Source organism: Salvelinus alpinus, chromosome 20 (genome assembly GCF_045679555.1).
Source record: "Salvelinus alpinus chromosome 20, SLU_Salpinus.1, whole genome shotgun sequence".
Taxonomy (NCBI): Eukaryota; Metazoa; Chordata; class Actinopteri; order Salmoniformes; family Salmonidae; genus Salvelinus; species Salvelinus alpinus.
The window spans coordinates 10,446,961-10,466,047 of NC_092105.1; the positions used below are offsets into that span (position 1 = coordinate 10,446,961).

At 42.2% G+C, this 19,087-nt stretch overlaps 1 protein-coding gene across 8 annotated transcripts in view; it reads right to left on the bottom strand.

Annotated features, from left to right (window-relative positions):
* Positions 1-5,204: 5,204 nt before the first annotated feature.
* LOC139546288 (E3 ubiquitin-protein ligase Midline-1-like) overlaps positions 5,205-19,087 on the bottom strand; it is a 71,978-nt gene continuing 58,095 nt past the window's right edge. For all 8 annotated transcript variants that reach the window (XM_071354483.1, XM_071354481.1, XM_071354480.1 and 5 more), the window contains 8 exons: positions 14,028-14,123; positions 12,337-12,444; positions 9,311-9,459; positions 9,069-9,196; positions 8,290-8,433; positions 7,449-7,610; positions 6,826-7,033; positions 5,205-6,588 (listed from right to left, as the gene is read on the bottom strand). In XM_071354483.1, the coding sequence (XP_071210584.1) occupies positions 6,240-6,588; positions 6,826-7,033; positions 7,449-7,610; positions 8,290-8,433; positions 9,069-9,196; positions 9,311-9,459; positions 12,337-12,444; positions 14,028-14,123 (1,344 nt within the window). In that variant the 3' untranslated portion in view covers positions 5,205-6,239. The remainder of the gene's footprint in view (positions 6,589-6,825; positions 7,034-7,448; positions 7,611-8,289; positions 8,434-9,068; positions 9,197-9,310; positions 9,460-12,336; positions 12,445-14,027; positions 14,124-19,087) is intronic.

Below are 19,087 nucleotides of genomic sequence, written 5' to 3' on the forward strand. Positions count from 1 at the left end.
ACATGCAGACTTCATTGGTTGAAACGTTGAAAGGCTTAAAACGTTGCACATGGAAATTAAGGTGATACATTAGGGTTTATGCTCAGGTGGAATTTAGTGAACAGTGTTGTTCCAATGCAGTGGCAAGTCTGTAACATCAAATCAAACTTTATTTGTCACATGCGCCGAAAACAACAAGGGTAGACCTTACAGTGAAATGCTTACTTACAAGCCCTTAACCAACAGTGCAGTTCAAGAAGAGTTAAGAAAATATTTACCAAATAAACTAAAGTAAAAAATTCTAAAAAGTAACACAATAACATAACAATAAACGAGGCTATATACAGGGGGTACCGGTACCGAGTCAGTGTGCGGGGGTACAGGTTAGTTGAGGTAATTTGTACATGTAGGTGGGGGTGAAGTTCTATGCATAGAAGCTGTTAAGGAGCCTTTTGGTTGTAGACTTGGTGCTCTGGTAACGCTTGCCGTGCGGTAGCAGAGAAAACAGTCTTTGACTTGGGTGACTGGAGTCTCTGACAATTTTATGGGCTTTCCTCTGACACCGCCTATTATATAGGTCCTGGATTGCAGGAAGCTTGGCCCCAGTGATGTACTGGAGCCACTACCCTCTGTAGTGCCTTACGGTCAGATGCCGAGCAGTTGCCATACCAGGCGGTGATGCAACCGGTCAGGATGCTCTCGATGGTGCAGCTTTAGAACTTTTTGAGGATCTGGGGACCCATCCTTTCAGCCTTCTGAGGGGGAAAAGGTTTTGTCATGCCCTCTTCACAACTGTTTTGGTGTGTTTGGACAATGATAAGAACGTTGGTGATGTGGACACCAAGGAACTTGAAACTCTCGACCCGCTCCACTACAGCCTAGTTGATGTTAAAGAGGGCCTGTTCGGCCTGCCTTCTCCTGTAGTCCTCCATCAGCTCCTTTGTCTTGCTCACACTGACAGTTATCTGACATCCTCTCCATAGGCTGTCTCATCGTTGTTGGTGATCAGGCCTACCACTGTTGGTTCGTCAGCAACTTAATGATGGTGTTGGAGTCGTGTTTGGCCACGCAGTCATGGGTGAACATGGAGTACAGGAGGGGCTAAGTACACACCCTTGAGGGTCCCCAGTGTTGAGGATTAGCGTGGCAGACGTGTTGTTGCCTACCTTTACCACCTGGGGGAGGCCTGTCAGGAAGTCCAGGATCCTGGATATGCTGAGCTGTAGTCAATGAACAGCATTCTCACATAGGTGGTCCTTTTGTCCAGGTGTGAAAGGGCAGTGTGGAGTGCGATTGAGATTGTGTAATCTGTGGATCTGTTGGGGCGGTATGAGAATTGGAGTGGGTCTAGGGTATCCGGGAGGATGCTGTTGATGTGAGCCATGACCAGCCTTTCAAGCTCTTTATGGCTACCGAAGTGAGTGCTACGGGGCAGTAATCATTTAGGCAGGTTACCTTTGCTTCCTTGGGCACAGGGACTATGGTGGTCTGCTTGAAACATGTAGGTCAATTGCATACTCAGTCAGAGAGAGGTTGAAAATATCAGTGAAGACACTTGCCAGTTGGTCGCGCATGCATTGAGTACACGTCCTGGTAATCCATCTGGCCCCGCGGCTTTGTGAATGTCGACCTGTTTAAAGGTTTTGCTCACATCGGCTACTGAGAGCGTTATCACACAGTCATCCAGAACAGCTGGTGCTCTCGTGCATGCTTCAGTGTTGCTTGCCTCGAATTGAGCATAAAACGCATTTAGCTCGTCTGGTAGGCTCACGTCACTGGGCAGCTCGCGTCTGGGTTTCCCTTTGTAGTCGGTAATAGTTTTCAAGCCCTGACACATCTGACGAGCATCAGAGCCGATGTAGTAGGATTCAATCTTAATCCTTTAAGATTAATCCTGACGCTTTGCTTGTTTTGATGGTTCGTTTGAGGGCATAGCAGCATTTCTTATAGGCGTCCGGATTAGTCTCCCGCTCCTTGAAAGCGGCAGCTCTAGCCTTTAGGTCGATGCGGATGTTGCCTGGAATCCATGGCTTCTGGTTGGGATATGTTCGTATGGTCGCTGTGTGGACGACGTCGTCAATGCACTTATTGATGAAGCCGATGACTGAGGTGGTACACTCCTCAATGCCATTGGATGAATCCCGGAACATATTCCAGTCTGTGCTAACAAAACAGTCCTGTAGCGTAGCATCTGCGTCATCTGACCACCTCCGTATTGAGCGAGTCACTGGTACTTCCTGCTTTAATTTCTGCTTGTAAGCAGGAATCAGGAGGATAGAATTACTGTCAGATTTGCCAAATGGAGGGCAGGGGAGAGCTTTGTATGCAACTCTGTTTATGGAGAAAAGGTGTTCTAGAGATTTTTTTCCTCTGGTTGCACATGCGACATTCTGGTAAATTTTTTGTAAAACTGATTTAAGTTTGCACTGTGTTAAAATCACTGGCCACTAGCAGCGCTGCTTCTGGGTGAGCATTTTCTTGTTTGCTTATGGCCTTATAGAGTTGGTTGAGTGCAGTCTTAGCGTCAGCATCGGTCTGTGGTGGTAAATAGACGGCTACGAATAATATAGATGAGAACTCTCTTGGTAGTCAGTGTGGTCTACAGCTTATCATAAGGTACTCTACCTCAGGCGAGCAATATCTCGAGACTTCTTTAATATTAGACATCGCGCACCAGCTGTTATTGACAAAAAGACACACACACCCAAAAAGACACACGTCCCCATTGAGGAAACTCTTTGACATTGTTTCACTAAACAGAGGAATGACATAACCCAAAGCATCAATTTGCATGACAGCATAGAAGCACTCACTGCTGTTGCCCATCGCTCCTAGAATTAGATTAATAAGAATGTCCTTTTGGTATCTGCTACCTGGGTGGAGTTGAGTTGAGAATTCTTGGCTAGGTGACAGACACTGTTAGTATGTGTAATGTGTAGGTAGATTGTAATGTGTGTGTTTTTACCTGCTACCATACAGAGACAGTGACATATACCACCAGGTGGAGCCCTGGATCAGATTTTACATCCAATAACTGATTTTTCCACAACCTAGGGATATAGCTAGGCATACGGAACACTTCTGTATGACTCTCAGAATTACAATAATATCAGACAAAACCATAGCAAACTGTACTGGTTTGTAAATCAACATAGGTTGTGCTGAATGTATTTTTTAAAAGAGACACTTATACAAAGAGCAATCCCAAAAGTACTGTCTGTGGAATGTTTTGTGAAACCAGACTGACAGCCACGTGTTGTGTCTAACCAACCACTTTATTATGACGGGTATATGAGACAGTTTCTGCCCCCAGCATGCAGTCTGTCTAGACGTGGATCGATAAGTCCCAGGAAACTTCAGAGATCTGCATCTAGTAATGACACAAACATTAGGCAGACATACATATCACTAGTTTCGTCTGTGTTGCCTTCTCTGTAGTTGTTATGCTCTGTTTTCAACCAAACAATCTGCTTTTATTTATGTGAAATGTTTATCTTCATAAGGGGCTCCTGAGTGGCGCAGTGGTCTAAGCCACTGCGGGTCAGTGCTAGAGGCGTCACTACAGACTCTGGTTCCATTCCAGGTTGTATCACAACCGGCTGTGATTGGGAGTCCCATAGGGCGGCGTGCAATTGGCCCAGCGTCATCCGGGTTAGGTCATTGTAAATAAGAATTTGTTTTTAACTGACTTGCCTAGTTAAATAAAGGTTAAATAAATAAAAAATATATATAAAAGAGTGGGGGAATAAAGGAGAAAATTCAATTACATAGATAATGTTCTTCTAACAGAATGTTCTTTCTTTGTTGTGGTAGAAAAACAACCAATTTACCGTCAGTTAAAATATAATTTTCTTGCCCAACGTTGATATGTTCCATGTTTCTTCGCTATTCCCTGGAAAAATTGTGAATGTACTGTAAAGTATATCCAAGACATATAATCCACATCCGATTATACATTTCAAATAATAATTTGATATAAAAATCAGCTGATATTGTTGCTTAATAAGTCTTTCCAATATGTGTTATTCATTAATACAGTATGTTAAAAAATATAGTGTTTGAGACTACAGCTTTAGATTGTTCATCAGTCATCAAATAGTACCCCGTATTGATGAAGCAATTTATTTGTTTCCTTCTTTTGAAAAGCATCTTACTGTATGACTACTTGAACACCATCTTTGCTTCATAATGGCCTCAGGGCATTCAGACCGCTGTTAACCCCATTCTGTGTCAGATTGCATGCAAATCCACTGTTCTCTCAATGCTCTGAAATGACTAAATGTTCATGCAATAAAATAAATAGGATTTCTTGAACCATGTTTTCAGTGACTTAGATAACCTCTTAATCAGTTGGCATGGATAGAATCTCTTTCTATCCCCTCTCTATTGGGATTGTCTCCGGTACCGTATCACTGAAACAACCGCCAACCTCGGTGAAGCCACAAGCCAATACTTTGTCCAAGATTAAAGGTCAGATTTAATACGTTCCATCCTGCCTTAGCTGTGTTTATGCATTCGTTTTGAATAGACGGCTACAGTCCAACATAGAAACATCTTATTCTGAAAACTAGGTAGGCCTAACTACTGCACCTGCTATTTTCACCCTGTATACTTTTATTTAAACAAATAAAGGAATGTTATTATACTGTGTAAATACATCGTTTTCCAGCTTGTATAATGTTATTTAAACAAACAAGTGTATGTTAAGCTACTGTGTAAATAACACAAATGCACATTTGATCAAATTGACCAGCAAAACTTTTTCACCGTCTTTAAATATTTTTTTTTGTAAACAAATTATTTACAGACGTCTCCAATCAACATCATTCTAGCTGGACTGTGTTCGTGCACTCGGGCTCTGTCATGATCCATGTCACGAGGGTGTCTGATGGTGAGGTCACAGTAAGTTCACATCTTTTTTTAAGTCTACTACTAGTTGAAAGGATCGGGGTCCCAGTGGTCTTACTGGAGGATAAAAAGAGATGTCAGAAGAAATCTCATCACAACTTAATCGTTGCTGTACGATGCTGAAGTGGTCTGTAGAATAATAGCGATACAGCCACCTAACATTCATGAGACCTTATAATCGGTGAAATGAATCTAAGACAAGAAATATCAAGTGGTTTTCTTTGTTTTGCCTACAGTGTGTGTCTGAATTAAATAAAAAAAATTACAGTTAAGATTAGGTAGCAGACAAATAAAAAGCATTATCATTACAATTCACACTTTATTTATGTAATTTTATTACATTTTTAACAAGGAATGTGTGAAATTTCACTTAAAATGGCTTTTCTTTAAAACTTTACATTTTCAACATGAATCAACTTTTTTAACATCGTAGTGCTTTTTTTTGACAAAGAGATGAAGAATTGTGTCTTTGTGAGTTTGTCAATTATAGTCAAGTTGTCAGTGCATTAGAAGTGCTGTGATTTTAGAGTTGTAAAAGAGGCAGATTAACTATTAAAATAACTCTTAACGTGTTTATTTTCACAAACATCATCCTAATACATAAGAAAAATGATAGAGAGGATCTTGTATGAAACAGAAGATTGTAGATGAATACTCCTGTTATAACTGCCCTGTAATCAGAGGAACTGGTGTCATGATGACATGTCAAAATAAACAGGTTACACGTAAAACATTTAGCAACATGCTGCTAACGATTGATACATGGACAAAGATCAACAATCTACAGTATGTGTAAGAATGAAATAAACTAATCTCAGAGCTTTTAATTTTGTTTTATTTAACTAGGGAAGTCAGTTAAGAACAAATTCTTATTTACAATGACGGCCTAAGAACAGTGGAATAACTGCCTTGTTCAGGGGCAGAACAACTGAAAGACATATTACCTAGTCAGCTCAGGGATTCGAACTAGCAACCTTTTGGTTACTGGCCCAACGCTCTAACCACTGCCTGCTTAAAAATACTGTAAATTTGACTGAACTTCAAAAGGTTATACCCACCTTCCTCTCTAAGCGCATCCCAAAACCAACAAGCATAAATATAGCAGTGAATATTAATGTGTTAAGCAAGAAATAAAATCTACAATATTTTTTTATCCCAATAAATGGTTTCCATAAATAATAATAAAAAAAAATGTATTTGCTTCTATAAGAGCATGATTGGAGACTTATCTGGCACCATGGCTTTGTTCTGTTTCATACAGCATGGATGGTGTGACACAAAAGGCAGCCAGGTGAGGCTGAAGTGGGTCTGTTCTGCTCCCTTTGTGTCTTTGTGTTGCATCAGCTGGTCTGTTAATCCTGGCAGTCTGTCCCCTCGAGGTGGTCTGGGATGGGCAGCCCCGTGAGAACAGTCAGACACTTGTTCCACACGTTGAACACGGGACAGACTGGCTGAGCGAAGGTGATGTCGAACGTGTACAGGTGCTGTGAGCCAGCGCCATCGTAGAAGGCCAGGGAACCGGCGTCGTAATCCAACAACACCCCCACGCGACGCAGGTGGGGGGACGGCTCGATGGGCATCTCCTTGCTGTTGTGACGTACTACCCAGGAGTTGTTGCATCGAGATAATACCCACGAGGCCGAGTTCTTGCCGACCCACTCGTGTTTCGGTGCTGACTTGTAAGCAACGCCCACAGCAAACCTGATGAAGATAGAAAAATAGCATGTTAATGGCTCGTTCTCTAGTAGAGGTCAAATAGCACCTGTGGGAAATGACAGGACTCCTAGCGTCCTAGAGATTTTTAGATTTCAAGATTGAGTTTTATTATAGTGTAACCAGAGACTGTGATTGGACTTCCCAATCTGAATCTCACACACCTTTGTCTCTCCGTATGTTCTAGTCTGAGGTATCTCAGGCACGACTGGTCCATATTCTTACCATGTGCTCCCTCCTATCAAGGCCTCCCAGTAGTGGCGCCCGCTGTCGATGTACACGTTCCCCGTGACGCCGTAGCTGCCCTGGCTGGTGAAGCGGTCCTGGGTGTGGCTCTTCTTGGACGACGTCTCGTCTCGCTCCACCGTCAGGTTGTCGTGGGAGATCTTCAGCTTCTTGTGAGCAGACTTTGGGTCCAACTTGAACGGCTGACCTGTGAATGGACCATAGATTCATTAAGAAATAAGGCCCGAGGGGGTGTGGAATATGGCCAATATACCACGGCTAAGGGCTGTTCTTAAGCACGACCCAACGCGGAGTGCCTGGATACAGCCCTTAGCCGTGGTATATTGGCCATATACCACAAACCCTCGAGGTGCCTTATTGCTATTATAAACTGGTTACCAACGTAATTAGAGCAGTAAAAAATACATGTTTTGTCAAACCCGTGATATACGGTATGATTTACAACGGCTTTCAGCCAATCAGCATTCAGGGCTCGAACCACCCGGTTTATAATTTAACAGTAAACTATAGTAAATACGCTAGTAAATAGTAAATATCTCCATATGTCAATATCTCCTAAGACGCTTGATGACGTCAGCACGGTAATGGAAACTCTGACATACTGTTGGTCTTGAGCTTCCCAGGTACACTGCTGCGACTCCCTGCCTGGTTGATAGCTTTGACCATAAAGATGTACTTGGTGCCACACTGGAGTCCATGCACTGTGTAGTGGTTCTGCTTGATGTTGGGCACAATCATCCAGCTGTCAGCTGAGTTACACAAACCTAGACCACAGACAAAGTCAAGTCAGTTAAATAACAGGAGCTACAACCACTGGATTGTAACAAACACACAAATGTAACAGGCATTCGTTGACATAACAACACCTTCGATTAATACTTTGTTGTCGTCAAATCAAGATTGTGGTAATTCTAGCATCTGTATTGTCATAACCACTTACGGCTGTTATTTCTCTGCGTGACCCGTCGTACACAATAACATTGCCAGTTCACTGTAGTATGAACAGGCACTGGGGCAGAAGAGGGCCAATTGCTTGCAACCCTTGCTAGGGTGATCTGTTCCAACAGTCTGCCACTTACATGAGCCGCAGGGAAACACAAATCTCCATCTGGATTGGAATCCAGTCTGACTCAGCCTATATACTCTGGCCTGGATCAGTCTCTGGTAGAGATACACAGCAGAGATCTCTGATAATCTTATTATAATTTTATTATCCAATGAAAGGAAAGCATGGTTGTTGCCTCCCTTCTGAAATGAAAAAATGCTTTATTTGATCGGGGTAATGTAATGACCCCCCCCCCAAAAAAAAAGAAGCTATTCACAGCAGGAGCCACTCAGATAGTCTACCTTTCATGATTTAACAGTTTATACCACAACAGGCATACTGTACAGTCACACAGCAAACTGTTCTGAGGAGATCTAGGACATGCTTTGTGTACGTACTGACGACATTGGCTTGTCCAGTGAAGATGGCATACTGCAGCTCATAGGAGACGACACAGAACTCGTCATCTGAGGTCCAGTGAGCAGTGACGGTGTCGTACGATGCTGTACATAATTCCTCCCGGATTATTGGGGGATTTGGTGCTGAAAATAGAAATATATAGATGTTTTTCTTCACGTCTCTGGTGTTTGTCAGTTATTTAGGACAACAATGATGAACAGTAGACATACTCACTACAGTACATTGGATTTACAAACAAAAAAAATCACTCTTTTTTTATGACCAAAATGTGTTGGATATTTGGGTTGGTAAATAAATTCTAGTCCACTCTTGCAAGGCGTTGTGACTTCATTGGCCAGTTCGCAGTTGTAAATGAGAACTTGTTCTCAACTAGCTACCTGGTTAAATAAAGGTGAAATTAATCAAATAAAATTGTGCCGTGTAATTCAGTTGGTTGGCCATAGAGTTAAATGTAGTACAGAAGACATCCTGTGGAGAATTCCCTAAAAGCCAGAACAATCAAAAGCCAATTCATTCAACTGTAAACGAACCCTAAACTGTTAGTTTACACCTGTAGTTTACAAATGTGACAAAAACTATTTGAGAAGCTACAGTGTAGATGTTTATCTATTTGACTGCTGGAGAAAATAGAGAAACAGAGAAATTGCACTGTACCAGAAGGTCCCATTTCAGACAGACCTGAGTTATAGATATGTCCTAAATATAATTCTGACTGAAACGATGGAAAAAGATGGATAACAGGTGGAATTGCGTTCACCTGTGAGGTAATCCAAGCTTTCCAGCATTTTCTTTTCCCTTGTAAAGTCCAACGCAAACGTATCAAAGGTGTCATTCAGGTTTATCTCTGGTATCAGGATCTGAGAGGATGCTGTTGCCATGGACACTCTAAAACACAACGATATATAATTCACGTGACATTTCTCTCGTTACAACCTGGGAATCTGTCAGTTGAGACTGTTTGGAGCATTATCACAACAATCAGTTGACTTGATAGCTCACCTCTCGCAGGTGCTTTTGGCTGTCTGCAGGAAGCGGGCGTGGTCTGTCTCCCTCAGGGTGTGATCCGCTTGAGTGATGAGGGATGACGATCTCTCGATGATCTGCTTGCAGGTGGCGATCTGCTGGGCTAGCTTTCGCAGCCGGGTAGCCTGAGAGGAACAATGGACTATTGAATACCGCGGTGCAGGGACAGACCAATAGACTGCTGCTACTGCGGCTTCAGAAACGACTGTACTACAGCAGGTTCAATTGAGTTGACCGTTCTTTATTTAAAAGGTCACAATCGAGAGGTCATTCGATTGTACATAATCATGCCACCATCTTTCTCGAATTCAAAAAACACGCCTCGCGTGTTTTTATCTGATCAAATTTGCATCGACCATCATGATTAGCCAAGTGATCAACTTAGGATGGAATGAGAAGTATCTACATCATCCAAAACATCACCATGGTAACGGAACGTGCCTGCTTGCCCCGTCTGTCCATCGTCAGGGAGCAGAGGAGAGAGCAGAGAGGGGAGAGCAGAGAGCAGAGAGGAGAGAGCCAAGAGGAGAGGAGGGAGCAGAGAGCAGAGAGGGGAGAGGGGAGAGCAGAGAGGAGAGATCAGAGAACAGAGAGCAGGAAGCAGAGAACAGAGAGGAGAGAACCGAGAGGAGAGAGCAGGGAGCAGAGAGCAGGGAGCAGGAAGCAGAGAGGGGAGAGCAGGAAGCAGAGAGCAGAAAGGGGATAGGTGAGGGGAGAGAGCAATGAGCAGGGAGCAGAGAGGAGAGAGGAGAGAGTAGGCAGCAGAGAGGAGAGAGGAGAGCGCAGGCAGCAGAGGAGAGAGCAGGCAGCAGAGAGGAGGGAGCAAAGGAGAGAGCAGGGAGCAGAGAGGAGAGAGCAGAGGAGAGAGCAGGGAGCAGAGGAGAGTGCAGAGGGGAGAGCAGAGGAGAGAGCAGGGAGCAGAGAGGGGAGAGCAGGGAGAAGAGAGGGGAGAGGAGAGAGCAGAGGGGAGAGAGCAGAGAGGGGAGAACAGAGAGCAGGGAGCAGAGAGCAGCCTCCTGACTTTGAAACGAGGCACGGGGCGAGGAAGGAAGCAGTGTTCCTCAGAGGGGCCAGATCACAGGAAACAGGTCTGATGTGGCTCTGACACTGAACATGGCACAGCATGCCAGCGGCATCCCCCCCCCCCCCTCCCGAGCCCTCTCTAATGACACTTAATGGGGGGAAAGGAAGGGAAACCACTCAAGGAGCAGAGTGGATTTGTTTCAGATGCATTAATGCTGTGTTAACTCTCCTCCATTACTACCAGTGAGCTGGCATACTACAGAATACAATACTGTATAGCACACACAAAACAAAGCTACTCTAGTTAGATCAGTCACATAGCGATGACCTGACAACACTGATTTTCATCAAATAGGAATTCCAGAGTAAATGATGTTCATCATACATTCCATTAAAGAAGCAAGCAGACTCTTGCTTATGTTTGCCTCTTGAGGTACATTGCAGTGGCACTGTGGCTCCCGAGTGGCGCAGCGGTCTGAGGCACTGCATCTCACTGCTAGATGCGTCACTACAGACCCTGGTTCCATTCCAGGCTGTATCACAGCGGTCTGAGGCCACTGCATCTCACTGCTAGAGGCGTCACTACAGACCCTGGTTCCATTCCAGGCTGTATCACAACGGTCTGAGGCCACTGCATCTCACTGCTAGAGGCGTCACTACAGACCCTGGTTCCATTCCAGGCTGTATCACAACCAACTGTGATTGAGAGTCCCATAAGGCGGCGTGCAATTGGCCCAGCGTCGTCCGGGTTAGGGTTTGGACGGGGTAGGCAGTCCATTGTAAATAAGAATATGTTCTTAACTGATTTGACTCGTTAAATAAAGGTTAAATAAAGGTTAAATAAAATAACACAGTCAGTGAAAGCTGTGCATGTCTAGCAGAGATGTATGGCACAGTAACAACATTCATCCTCAGCCTTTATAGAGGGTTAGTAACCAAAAGGTTGCTGGATCGAATCCCCGAGCAGACAAGGTAAAAATCTGTTGTTCTGCCCATGAGCAAGGCAGTTAACCCACTGTTCCCTGGGCACCGAAGACGTGGATGTTGATTAAGGCAGCCCCCCGCACCTCTCAGATTCAGAGGGGTTGGGTTAAATGCAGGAAGCGTTTGTACAACTGACTAGGTATCCCCCTTTCCTTTTCCACCTTGGAGGCAGAGTGTCACGCCCTGACCTTAGTTCCTTGTTTATGTCTCTATTTTGGTTTGGTCAGGGCGTGAGTTGGGGTGGGCATTCTATGTTGTTTTTCTATGTTTTCTATTTCTATGTGTTTGGCCCAGTATGGTTCCCAATCGGAGGCAGCTGTCTATCGTTGTCTCAGATTGTGAACCATACTTAGGTAGCCTTTTCCCACCTAGTGTTTGTGGGTAGTTGTTTTCTGTTTAGTGTGTCTTCACCTTACAGAACTGTTTCGTTTCGTTCACTCTCTTGATTGTTTTTTTGCTATTGCAGTGTTCAGTTAATTTATTAAAATTAACATGGACACTTACCACGCTGCGTTTTGGTCCGATCCTTCCTATTCCTCATCCGACGAAGACGACGATCGTTACACGGAGGAAGAGGAAGACTAAGCATGCCAGCTCCCAAGAGTTAGACATCCTGACCCATGTGCCCTCCTCAGTAACCGTCAAAACATACTATTGTCTGGGAAATATTCACAGGCTCTTATAAAACCCTGGGCGATGTAGAACGATTACAGGCACAAACAAATCTAGGCCTAGACAAATGGAATTGCCATCGGTCACAACAAGGTGGAATCAGAACATGGCCATCGGTCACAACAAGGTGGAATCAGAACATGGCCATCGGTCACAACAAGGTGGAATCAGAACATTGCCTTGTCACTGATTACATTGTCATTGTAATGTAGTGAGGTGATTTGCCATAAGGGCTGCAATGTCTACTTGCAAGTTTTGACTTGTAGCTGTTGTTGATAGTTGCAAACATCTACAGTATGTGGGAAGGAGGAGGGAAGTATTACCTTGCCCTCGTTTATCTTGGTGGCTATGATCTGTCTTCTCTGATGTATGATGTCCATCAGAAGGTCACACTCTTCAAGGAGCTTGTTCTCTTGTCTTGATGCATTACCCTTGGAAACAGATCAGGACAGGGATATGAATCTACAGGATAAAACATAGCATTTACAGACATTTGTATTTTTTTTATTTATTTGTATATTTTTATTGAACCTTTTATTTAACTAGGCAAGTCAGTTAATTAAGAACAAATTCTTATTTGCAATGACGGCCTATCCCGGCCAAACCCGGATGACGCTGGGTCAATTGTGCCCCGCCCTATGGGACTCCCAGTCACGGCCCGGTTGTGATTGAGCCAGGATTTGTTGTCGCCCTTTCCTGCAGTCAAATTACCAAAATGCACTCTAGTGGCTTCATGGGTGGAATGTTATGAAACCTTTTTTTTTTTACCCATAAAATCTGGTGTTTCTATGTCAAATGTTTTTTTTAAATTATTTTAAAAGTCTTCTGTGATGTATACAAAGTGTAATATTGGGATGCAAACTCAACATGTATACATTATCAACTCTATATCTGACATGGTACAGGTCTCTTCTTTTCTGAAGTCTATAACCAGGTGTGTGAGAGGTAGACTTTTGTTTCAAATTAGATTTGTTTAAGACCACCAAGAAACACCCTGGGTGACCCTGATTTAGTACAATTAATTAGATAATGCTCATAGACTGTAACAAAGCCCCCCTGGCTCATATATAACAGTGCACCTGAGGCAGTAGGCTATCTAGTATTTCCCAGGATAGATCTACACAGCCACAGAGATCCTATTAAATTACATTTCTAGTATGTCATTCTATGTACAAAACGCTGTCACCATACACAGGGTAGCATAGTGCCACAGGCGAGAGTCAGCTGAGCCTAGTCATTGCAACAGTTGTTTTTGCTTTCCCACATACAGCCAGAGGAGCTGCTGGCCCACTCTCTCCTACATCTCTCTCCTTCATCTCTCTGTGGGCACATTGTGTTATCTGTGCCATTTTATTCCTCAATTGGTTCATGCACATATGTTTTGCTATGTCCCATTCATGCCTATACCCCAAACAACACCCTACCATGCACAAACACACACACACGTGCGAACACATACACACATGCACACACACACACACACATGCACACACACACACACACACACACACACACACACACACACACACACACACACACACGGTCAAATTGGCAATATCACACTTTTTATGTGAGGTTAGCCTACTTTGTATAGTTAAGTTTACTGGCATATCCACTTGACTGTATACCCGGGTCAACATATTCATCTCAGTAACTGTGTCCGTGAGATAGTATGTTACAGTATTCTAACATGTTCAATGAATTTCAAAGCCTTGCATGTCACAGAATCTGGTGAGCTCAGCTTGAATGCTAAATAACAACATTAAGGATTAAAAAAATGTTTCAACCAAAGATTTTTTAAACCCCAAAGATTTTTTAAACCAAAGATTTTTTAAACCCCAAAATCCCATTTTTTATTTTATTTTTATGTTTCTTATCTGACACCTAATATGTTACATTTACAATACAAGTAAAAAATCTAAAAAGCTTAACCTATCAAACAATAGAAATGCCACTGAAACTGAGAGCTGTATCATATAGCCTAATATGGAAACAGATAAACATCCTTACTTACCTCCACATGTTGGCAGATCTGGATCAACTTGCCCATCAGAGTTTCCAACTCATTGTTCCTCTTAATCAGATTGCTGAGGTTGGAGTCCAAGGTTTGCTGTGGGGAAAAAAAGAATAGAACAATTATGAACAACAGAGAGTCTGTAGCTGAAAATATTCCTCTTGCAAAATGTAAACAGTTAAACTAAATGTGGAAAGAAGGGGAGGAAAAATCATAATCACAATCATGGCTGTCCACTGGAAAAGGACGATGCACTAACAGACAGTCCCTTCATAGGGTCTGGTTGTGTCCCATTTGGTGTGTGATCAGTCAGTCAGTCAGTCAGTCAGTCAGTCAGTCAGTCAGTCAGTCAGTCACCTCTGAGCTAGCCCCAGTGCCAGAGCTCCCATCATCCAGCCTGCTCACTGAGCTGCCAAAGCTGAGAGGTACAAGCAGAGCGTCTGCCAGAGATATATCCTAGGGCTCAATTATTTCTTGGTATTTTATTACAGATCCCCATTAGCGGCTGCCAAGGCAGCAGCTACTCTTCCTGAGGTCCAAAACAAGATTAAGGCAATTACATACAAAACAAAACGGATACATTATTATACCCCTACATATCTACAATACAACACATTATTACACCACTACTCTACCACTACATATCTACAATACAACACATTATTACACCACTACTCTACCACTACATATCTATAATACAACACATTATTACACCACTACTCTACCACTACATATCTACAATACAACACATTATTACACCACTGCTCTACCACTACATATCTACAATACAACACATTATTACACCACTACTCTACCACTATACATCTACAATACAACACATTATTACACCACTACTCTACCACTATATATCTACAATACAACACATTATTACACCACTACTCTACCACTACATATCTACAATACAACACATTATTACACCACTACTCTACCACTATATATCTACAATACAACACATTATTACACCACTACTCTACCACTACATATCTACAATACAACACATTATTACACCACTACATATCTACAATACAACACATTATTACACAACTACTCTACCACTATATATCTACAATACAACACATTATTACACCACTACTCTACCACTACATATCTACAATACAACACATTATTACACCACTACTCTACCACTATATATCTACAATACAACACATTATTACACCACTACTCTACCACTACATATCTACAATACAAAATCCACAATGCAGCAATATAGCAATTTTACAATGTACGTGTGTGTAGAGTGCGTGTGTTAGGAGGTGTGTCCATGTGTCTGGTGTGCCTTTGTGTGTAAATTAAATTCTTAACAATGAAATTAATGCAATGTTCCGGCGTTAGTGGAGACTGCATATTCCGGCCCAATCGGTAATGATCTTTACATTTCAAGCGTAGTATAGCGGTGAACATTGGCGATACGTATTTAATCGAGCTCTAGGCAACTAAACCATTCATGCATTAATCACCCAATGATGACTCAGATCCAACTCTCTCACAACTTTACTAATTATGACATTGCTGTATAGTACATCCATGACTAGAGTCTATAGCAGCGGTTTCCAGCCTTTTACTGTATGTTCCGGGACCACTAATTCACTGTCAAATTCACTAATTCACCGTCAAATTCTGGAGTCCCAGAATTGTTTTACATAAAATATATTTCGCGTCAAATTTAGAGTAAAGTTTAACACGAATGTAACAGATTAAAGGCCTATTGAAATTACTGTATTATTATGAACAATTTACATTGTGAAAAGTAATGTAAAATGTATTATTTAAGCAATAAGACATGCGAGGCAGGGCTTTATCATGAATCCAGCCCCAGGTAAATGGCGTTGTTCAGTCAACCCATTTACCTCCTGTGACTGTATTCCTGATACACAGCCCTGCCTTTTTGCTTAATTATAAAACTTAACAAAATTTTTAAATAACAATGAATTACATATTTTCATTAAAATGTTATTTTGATAAGTCAAGTCATACAATTACATTTTTCCACCAGAAGATATAGTCCGGACAAAAATCTGGTTGTTAGTTATTTTGGTCATGTTGCTGCAGACGCGACCCAGTCCTTAATTGTTTTTGCATAGTTGCTATGCAAAAAGACTGGTCATCCATTCTCAACAAAATGGTTGCTATGCAGGCTGGATAACTTTCTTGTAGCTAGCTAGCTCGCTAGCCTAACTCAAGCCACGTCAGACATTGAAACTGGAATGACAGTAGACTAGCTGCATTTTCATATTTTTTTTTAGCCTTTTTGCTAATGGCATTTACTTGGATATGTCCATGATGATGCGTGATTTCGACTCGCTCAGGAAAAGTGGTCTCGTCTGGGCACCGTTCACTATATGTATGGTACTACTGAGATCGACGTTCAAGAGTGAAACATTGTTTCCGAGGTTGGACAGGCAGACAGTGAGGCTTATATTAACCCCCGCTGGACCAAACTTAATGCTAGGCTTATATTAACCCCCGCTGTACCAAACTAAATGCTAGGCTTATATTAACCCCCGCTGGACCAAACTTAATGCTAGGCTTATATTAACCCCCGCTGTACCAAACTAAATGCTAGGCTTATATTAACCCCCGCTGTACCAAACTAAATGCTAGGCTTATATTAACCCCCGCTGTACCAAACTAAATGCTAGGCTTATATTAACCCCCACTGTACCAAACTTAAAGCTAGGCTTATATTAACCCCTGCTGTACCAAACTAAATGCTAGGCTTATATTAACCCCTGCTGTACCAAACTAAATGCTAGGCTTATATTAACCCCCACTGTACCAAACTTAAAGCTAGGCTTATATTAACCCCTGCTGTACCAAACTTAATGCTAGGCTTATATTAACCCCTGCTGTACCAAACTAAATGCTAGGCTTATATTAACCCCCGCTGTACCAAACTTAATGCTAGGCTTATATTAACCCCTGCTGTACCAAACTAAATGCTAGGCTTATGTTAACCCCTGCTGTACCAAACCAAATGCTAGGCTTATGTTAACCCCTGCTGTACCAAACTAAATGCTAGGCTTATATTAACCCCTGCTGTACCAAACTAAATGCTAGGCTTATATTAACCCCCGCTGTACCAAACTTAATGCTAGGCTTATATTAACCCCCGCTGTACCAAACTAAATGCTAGGCTTATGTTAACCCCCGCTGTACCAAACTTAATGCTAGGCTTATGTTAACCCCTGCTGTATTAAACTAAATGCTAGGCTTATGTTAACCCCTGCTGTATTAAACTAAATGCTAGGCTTATATTAACCCCCGCTGTACCAAACTAAATGCTAGGCTTATATTAAACCCCCACTGTACCAAACTAAATGCTAGGCTTATGTTAACCCCCCACTGTACCAAACTAAATGCTAGGCTTATATTAAACCTCCACTGTACCAAACTAAATGCTAGGCTTATATTAAACCCCTGCTGTACCAAACTAAATGCTAGGCTTATATTAACCCCCGCTGTACGAAACTAAATGCTAGGCTTATATTAAACCCCCACTGTACCAAACTAAATGCTAGGCTTATATTAAACCTCCACTGTACCAAACTAAATGCTAGGCTTATATTAAACCTCCACTGTACCAAACTAAATGCTAGGCTGGAAGCAAAGGGAAATAATGTGTGAGTTGAGATAAATACAAGAGATGATTCTGACAGCAACATGAACATGATATTCTGATGGAGGTGCAGTGATCGTTTTCAGATGGAACTTTTTTATTTTTTATTTTATTTTACATATATATTTTCAGATGGAACTGTTAGCAGTGTGTTTGTGACGGCCATTACAGCACAGCTTGGAATGCTGCTTGTCCAATCAGTATCCAGGATCCAAACAACCAGTTATTAAGCTCCCAACTGTTATTCTTTTTTGAAGAAAACAAATCTTAAAGGCCCAATGATGCCGTTTTTATATCAATTTCAAATCATTTCTGGGTAACAATTAAGTACCTTACTGTAATAGATTTCCCCCCCCCAAAAATGTAACTTTTTTTAACGATTTCTCAAGCAAGAATTTTGCTAGAACTGTCTGGGAGTGGTCTGAGTGGGGAGGGGAAAACTAAAAACTAGCTGTTATTGGCAGAGAGGTTTGGAACTCTCTTTGTTATTGGTCTTATTAACCAATTTACCGCATGGTGATGTCACCATGGATGGGTAACGATGCTTCATGGGTGTCAGTTGTCTCTGTGTGCAGAGGGTCCCTGGTTCGAGCCCGGGTCGGGGCGAGGGGACAGACGAAAGCTAAACTGTTACACCAATATATCCTCCAAACACCGGATTCGAGGGCATTATCACTTTGATACAATGGGTTACCAACATATTAAAATAATGATTGACATTTTCATTAAAAACATTATTTTTATGAATTTATTCATACTATTTCATCCTTCCACAAGATATAGCCCCGACACAAATATAGAGTTCGTACCGAAGCCGGCTGGTTGTTTGTTCTATCGGTTCGGTTGCCAGAGACTCGACCCAGTCGTTCGTTCTAAATGTTCCATTGGCATACTGGCTGGCAACGTTCTTATCCCTTGCTTGCTAGCCAACTACGGCTAACTTACAGTCACATCAAACAGCGCAGCTAGAATAACAACAGTAGCTGCATTTGCATTTGTTTAAGCTGTTTTCCAGTAACATTTATTTGGACACATCCATAACAATGAGCTAATGAGGCACGATATCGTCTGGCATAGAAAATGTACTCTCGTCAGGACACTGTTGTTCAGAGGAGCTAGCCAAAAACACAGCTAACACAATCACTTCAAACTGAAGCTGGAAAGACTTCAAACCAACTCCACTTTGTTTCTCGTTTTACCTTTTTTCAATTTACATTTCTTTGTATATCTCCATAAAAATTATGCCAGGTGATTCATGATTTCGACTGGCTGAGAAACGCTGCCTGTCTGTCTCGTCTCGACTCCCGACACGTTTATTACTATGGGACAGCAGGAGTTTGAATTTGAATATTGAATATTGAAACAATGTTACAGATGTCGGAGAGACAGACAGCAAGGTTAA